Source organism: Aplysia californica, unplaced genomic scaffold, assembly GCF_000002075.1.
Source record: "Aplysia californica isolate F4 #8 unplaced genomic scaffold, AplCal3.0 scaffold00385, whole genome shotgun sequence".
Taxonomy (NCBI): domain Eukaryota; kingdom Metazoa; phylum Mollusca; class Gastropoda; order Aplysiida; family Aplysiidae; genus Aplysia; species Aplysia californica.
The window spans coordinates 198,947-206,445 of NW_004797655.1; the positions used below are offsets into that span (position 1 = coordinate 198,947).

A 7,499-nucleotide genomic window follows, 5' to 3' on the forward strand; every position below is an offset into this window, starting at 1 on the left:
TCGAGCATGTGAAAACTGCACCACAGATAAAGAAATTGTTGCAAGCACAGCATGCGTGACTCCACTTGGCCCTTTGAACGCCACAAACCGCACACGTGCACACCATCATAGACAAAGCGGTCAGAATTTTACGCCTTGTGTTCACACCTCATTCGAATGAAAAAATGGAAATTCATGCAGAGAAAAAAGCTTAAAAGTAGGTCAATAAAAGACTAATAAAATGCTACAAGTGTTCGATACTTACCGAAATCAAATCGCTTTGACTTTGGAGCCCAACGCTCTGAAGATCCTGTGGAACACATAAGAGTAATTATTTTAGTTTGGTTTCAGTAAGGACTTGCAACACAAATACATGTAGACCATGAATTATCTCTGAAGATTAGAGTATTACTAGGGAGTAACATACAAAGAACAGGGGGTGAGATAGGGACGATTGATGTTTGATAGGAAAGAAAGAGGAAACCCCACCCAGAGCACTCGCCAATCACCTTGGAGAAATTCTTCAATAATTAAAGAAAAAGAAAGAAATGAAAAGAAAAACATTTTATCTCTTATTTTAGGAAATTGCTTTCTAAGGGCACAAACGTGGACAAAGGTGTACAAATTAGTTCGTTAAAAAAATTTAGACATACAAAGAAAACAAATCAATCAACACACTTTAAAAGCGGATGGTTAGAGGCTCTGGAAGGCCAACTCCGTTTGTCTGACTCTGCAGTTTCCTCCTGTCTAATTCTTTCCTCAGTACTCTATGACCATCTTCTTGTGGATGTTGCTCCTTTCAATATATGTAATAAGTTGATACCATGTGAATGTTTTATGCCCAAATCCACACAATTTAGATCAATCAGGGGGCGGGTAAGGGCACTGTCTGTCAGGGCCAACTTGAGTTCAGAGGAATTAATAAATGTTCCAGCAGAAAGACGGAGATTCTCCACCTAAAGATATCGAAATCACGTTCTTTAAATCATTCCCCTAGAATTACAAAGTTCAATGTTCAGGATCCTGTTTTGAGGAATATGACTTAAAGCGTTTTTAGTTTTACAACATGGACAGGATTTTCAAATGCAATTCTTTGATTATCTGGGTAACTACTCCCAATAATCTTACGATTTTTACAACAAAGATAGAACATTTGGTTTCTGATCTCATGATCTTAGTAACTCAAAACAGCCACAAATGCCAGATAAAACTTTGTAACTCTAAGGCAGCAAAGTGCAACGGCTTAACCGCTGCATCACAGACACCGATAACGTAAGACAACTTTAAAACAAAACAAAAAAGAACCATTGCTGGTGCTAAAACCTTGAGATTTTTTTAGATACGGTCAAACTGTCTTCCATTAATGACATCTCCTGTGCTCAGTCAACAAAAAACCCACACTGCAAATTGACTTTGTTAGCTAGTTTCACTCCTCAACAAGTTCACTGACCTCTCGACCAGACGGAGATTGATGTCATGACGTCGGATCCTACCGTCAAAGATGAAAAGATAATATATTGTACTTGTTCTCTGACACTGACTGATGACGTCACCTGAATCTGCCTCCTTAATACAATAACTGGCTTTTGAGATCGTCTTTAATTAACACCGCTGTTTTTTAGTATGGGTTCAACCTATATCAACACTATCATAAGGTTATATTTTAAGAGAAGAGACTTCCAATTTTGTTAACGTCCGTCTCCGAAAGGACAAAGCCAATTGGGGCCAAATCCCGGAAAACTCAAGAGAAAACGATCTGAGTTCACGAAAGCCGGGTGGAATCCAAACCAGGGCCGTTCATCCCTTGTCTACCATGATACCAACTGGGGTAACGGGACGCCAACGCAGTTCTCAATAATATACCTTGTTACACTCTTGAAAAGTTCATACCCTTCCCCCCTTTCTTCTCCCTGACCGCTCTGAGGTTGATTTTAATATCCAGATCTATTTCTTTCCAGCAGTACATGTAAATGCAACCGATCATATACTATGGGTGATATTTCCTTCTAGATTAATAGTATGCACTCATGATGCCTTAATCTTTGTGAATCTTACTTGTCCTTTTTTAAAGCTTTTCTCTATCTTTTCTACTCCCTTGATTGGGATCTGTTGTCCACCTTTTTTGTTCCAGGGTGGAATTTAACAAGTAACAAAAAATGGCTACGCTATGTACATGTAGATGTTTTCACGCTTCCATTTCCCCAATTTGGATAATTTAGGACGTACGTTTTAACCCTGTATGTCAGGGTCAACCTTGGCTGAGAGGGAGGCAAAGTTGCAGCAGAATGACAGAGACACTTGATAAAACCTCTCTCCACACGGTAATCGATCTAAGGTCTTCCGATTGCGACAGCGGAGCGCCTAACTGCTACACCAAAAACGTCGCTCCTCCCAAGAGACTTTTACCTTTATGTTTCATCCGCGTTCATTTTTCTGTCGTCTCTATTCCCTCGAGTGGGTGCACGGCAAGCTCAATTTCTTAGTGTTCTGGATGGTGTAATGATATGGTGTAAAGCGCATAGATCTTGCTGTCGAGCGGTGGGGATATGTGCTATTAAAATGCTATTTATTATTATAACAAAGGCATATCTTGCTAAATAATATTATGCTGGACTACGGACTGGATAGCCCTGTTTGAATCTCCATCACGATGTCTTTGAATTTGGGTTGTTTTGGTGAGTTTTTTAGTCTCTCTACCCATTTGTTGGGTTTTATTGGAAATTTGGAGGTCGTGCCTCTTAATTAACTTAACAGTGTTCAAACGGAAGTAGTTACTTTACTTTACGTTTTACATGTTCATCCTCTGTTGCCGTTAAGCGTCGAGGGAAGATGCAGTTTTCAATGCTAGGCCAACTTCGCAGCTATTTCGGTAGTGATATTATGTTTTCTCAGGGTTTCCTTGACACCCTCGATCCACTTTTGCGTGGCCTTCCTCTTCCTGTATAGCCTGAGTGCTTGGTGTTGTAGGCTCTCAAGGCTGGCTGGCCAGGTGCCATACGTAACAAGTGGCAAAACCATTTTATTCTCGGTCTCTCTATGTAATGCAGGGAGGACTCGATAGCTGCTCTTACTTCTTCATTTCTCTGCCTGTCTCGTCTTTTGATGTTAAGGGTTTTGCGGAGACATTTAATTTCGCATGATTTTTCTTTCACTGGTTTTACTTAATGTCCAGGTGTGGCACAGGTAGCATAAAGTTGGTATGAATATTGAGGTGATAAGCTGTAACTTTGTGTCCATTGAGATGTTTTTATGGAATAAGAGGGGTGTGAGCTGGTAGGTGACAGCGTTGGCTTTTTTGAGTTCGCATTTCTATTTCTCTGTCTACGGACCCGTTTTCAGGAAAAATAAGACAAAGATATTTAAACTTCTTCACGTGTTTCAGTTGTCTACTATTGACATAGATGTTCAGTTTCGGCTCACTCCCATAACTTCGGTTTTTGATGTGCTTATTTTTATGTTAAATTTCTAGCAGCTGTTGTTCAGTTCGGTAGTGTGATTTTGGAGGCCTGGTTGGTTTGGATGAATAAGACATTGGTCGTCTGCGAGTAGAAGTTCATTTAGGCTTCCTGGGCTTTTGTTTGGGCCTTGTATTATTGTGTCCAGTTATATTATAAACGGGAGGGGAGAGAGAACGCATCTCTGTCATCCTTCAGATCTTCCTTTGAACCAGTCTGTATTGCCTTCCTTCGTCTTACTGAGCTTCTGTTGTTGGTCTATAGAGCTCTGACATTATCTAACATTTGTCCTCTGATACCACACATTTCGAGAGTCTTCCAGAGTTTTACATGTTTTACAATGTCAAAAGCCTTCTCCTGGTCTATAAAGACGATGTTGGATTTGTTGTTGTCTTCGATTGTTTTCTGACATATCTGTCTTATTGCGAATACTGCATCCGTTCATCCTCTTCCCTTTCGAATTCCAAACTAAGCTTTTGTCAGACTTCTCTCTACAATAGGTCTTATCCGCTGTTCTGGTACCTTTGCGTACATTTTCCCTGCGAGACTTAATAAAGAGATTCCTCTGTACGTTGTGCAGTTCCTTTCTTTTTCCATAATGGGACCACTGGGGATTACTGCTTGTCTTCTAGGCATTTCCTTTGCTCTCAAGCTCTATTGAAAATTCGCCGTAGCCGCAGTAAGCCGGTGCTTAAGGGAAGTTAAATCTACATAATGATTGATGAGCAATCTCTTACTGGAGTGAGCTACTCTTGTACATTCACGGTGACCCCTTGTTCCAAGGCAGAATTTTACTTGTAATAACAAGATTGTTTAGATATAGTGGGAAATAATTGAAGACCTGAGAATAAAACTGTCTTACTCCAAAAATGGCAAAAATTGAGTTCTTGGTATCTATAAATAAAAGGGACTTTCCCGCATGCTTTGATAGTGCACATAGCACTCTACCATTAACAGTGTCGCGAGCAAATACAGACTTGTGTCCTTGTTTTAAGCCGTGTTTGATTATCTCAGTTGGGCAAAAACTGATTTACGTAGAGTCCTGTTCTAAGGTCTTCAAACAAAAAGTGTGCACCTCGTCAGAGTCTGCTGTGTTGTAATAGGTCGCACGCAATACACACAAAAACATGAGTTCGATTCTTATGTAAAGAAAATATTTCAGTTAGGATGCAGTAAAGCAGCCTGCCTTTAAATAGATCTAATCATCATGAATGTGGGAGCAACATGACATATAGCTACTTACTTTCAGTGTCCCATATCTTTCCAGTACGTTAAAAAAACAGTTATGGATTCTAATACTTTCTGACCACCGTCAAATAACAGAAATAGACGAGATTCAAGGACACATCTCTGTCTACTTCCTCCTCACCCGCCAACCTACCACTCCACCAACAAACTCCCTCACTCACCCTAGACGGGCACCAATATCCATTTATAACGCTCCTTACTTTTCTGTTTGTATTAATGTTGACCTCAGCCTCTAGGTCTGTCTAGTGGACGTAATGTCACATTTTGTGTCTTATCTCAGGTAAAAAGTAGACTTGCTCTCTAATCCACAAAGACCAAAACAAGTGATAATGATAAAAAATAATGATGATGATCATCATCATCATCATCATCATCATCATCATCATCATCATCATCATCATCATCATCATCATCATCATCATCATTATCATCATCATCATCATCATCAACATCATCATCATCACGTTCCAGTTTGATCCCGTAGGACACAAACGAAGTTCTTCTCAGTCCGCCCAGCTGTTTGCAGGGAGCACCGAGTGACAGTTGACCCAGACGTTTGTATAAATAAATAATGGTAAGTGCCAAGTGCTGACAAGATAGCTTCCCAGTGGTCACACACAAGTTTCCCCTATCCCCTTGTTTCACACAACCCCCAAAGCCTATGAGTAACACCTTGAAAAGCTAAGAGAGCAATATGAACACCAAACAGAATAGGCACGCGCGAGAGCGTCGCTAGCAAGGGTGGGATCATGATGAACCACGATATGCGGCGAAATCAGGCGCTCGTCAAAGTAATGAAATCGAAGAAAAGGGAGTGCCCCCCCCCCCTCCACCCTTGCCACGTTCCGTAAATTTTATTGATTTTTTAAATATTTTTATTTGAAAAAGGGGGGGGGGTCAACCCTTTCATGTCTATTCTAAAACATATTTCTGTGTGGATTTTCCAGAAAAAAACATTGATTAAAGGCACATGAAAATATGTAGATTGTCATACTTTTCCGAAAGAACGATGGCTATGCGAGATACAAATTTTGGCGGTCATTTTCTCGATATTTTTACATCTTTAACCAGGTGAACCCAACAGTCTTCAATCGGAAATAACTCGACTTCTATTCAAGATAGATGGGTATTTTGTTCATCGAACGCAAGATAAATGAACAAGTATAAAGTTATACCATTAACTCGACATCCCCAAAATTTGACGGGCGCCTGATTCCAGCGCGTCTATGTGTCCCGACGCATGTGCTATCGGAGATGGAAATTACTCTCACCTTTCCCCTTCTTTAACAACCTTAAAATATTGAAAGAAACGTTGAACCCAAGAACTATAATACAACACTGACTCACGACAAGGGAGTCGAACCTGCATTAACGGCCACCTGCCTTAGACAATCACCCGTATACACAGCCTTCTATTATTTTCCGTCGGTTTTTTGTGGGTTCTTTTTTTGGGTATATTATAATGAGACTTTCTATCTAGAGTTCCAATTGTCTAACACAAAACACTTTTCTCCGCGGCAATTAGATCTAGAGGCCGTCTTGGAAATTATGGATTGCATTTTGCTGTCGTGCTAGTCTTTGACCGCAAAGGACGCACGAATAGGCACTATCACAATTAATTCTCTATTAATTTTTTGTTTGCGACAGTTTTCTGGGAAATACCAGCTGAAGGGCTGTTTTAAAAATGTAGGCGTTATACACCTTTTATTTGATGTAGGTATTTTACGCCCCCATCTACTCAGTTTATATGATTTAAGAGGCGAGCTTTGACCCTGCCTGTCACAATCAACCTGTACTGAGAGGGATACAACGTCCTAGCAGAATTATGGAGATACTCGATAGACATATCTCCCCACACGGGAATCGAAAGGAGATCTTCTACATGAGACGGCTTAGCCCCTAGCAGCTACACCACAGACGCCGGTGACATACATCTCAAAGAGGATATCAATTGATAGTCACTGTGCTATACATGTTTCTTGGCACTCAAGGACACAATTTTCTATGGGCATTTACATGTGTGTCGGTGCAACTCCACACTTTATCTTGAACGTATAATAAGTAGTCTTTCTAAGTAGTAGTGAAGAAACCAGGCAACAGTACTTGTCTTCTATGAACAAAGTAAGTGTTAGTACCATGTCTCGTAAATAGAAAAATACCCCCCCCCCCCTTTTTTTTTTTGTTGCCTCTTATCAAAACAATTCTTAAAATACCAATATTTGGCCATCAAACAAACACACACGTTACCTGAATTGACACCAAATTGTAAGCTTCACAGAAAGCTGAGGCTCAGATTGTTTTTTTTTTCAAAATGCTTTCAGGTCTGCTAGGGTAATAATAATCATTGGTTCAAAACCCACAGAGCTTGCTATTGAGCTGGAAATTTGTGCTATACAAATTAATTAAATTCTATTGATTATCCGTATAATTATTACTTACTGGAAGATGTTCTCTGTCGTGGAAGAGGCATGTCTACTTTTCCCTGAGCCTGCGAAAAGGCTTCTTCGATTAAACCAGGCGGAAATATCAGTCGCAGCTTGTCCAAGTCATCCAGACCGAGATCTACGTGACCCTGGAGGTCAAGGTCTGTGTCTGATGACCCCCGCCGAAGGTCGAAGGGCATGGCGGTGACGAGGAGGGTGGATACGCAGAGAGCTGAGGCCATAAGGCGAGCAAATGAGGTACAAATCCTGGAATCCATTTAGTTTTGTGGTTTAGGTAAGGGCTGTAGAGTGCTGGAAGAGGGCTGTGAGTAGTTCTAAGTTATGGATGATGTCTCTTAATTCCTGCGGAACAGAAAATAATAAACTTCATTTA

The 7,499-nt window shown here is 40.5% G+C and overlaps 1 protein-coding gene across 4 annotated transcripts in view; it reads right to left on the minus strand.

The window, feature by feature from the left end:
* Window positions 1-7,499, minus strand: part of CP2PP (neuropeptide CP2 precursor) — a 90,900-nt gene that overhangs the window by 62,297 nt on the left and 21,104 nt on the right. For all 4 annotated transcript variants that reach the window (NM_001204562.1, XM_035971142.1, XM_013085542.2 and 1 more), the window contains 2 exon segments: window positions 245-289; window positions 7,122-7,468. In NM_001204562.1, the coding sequence (NP_001191491.1) occupies window positions 245-289; window positions 7,122-7,383 (307 nt within the window). In that variant the 5' untranslated portion in view covers window positions 7,384-7,468.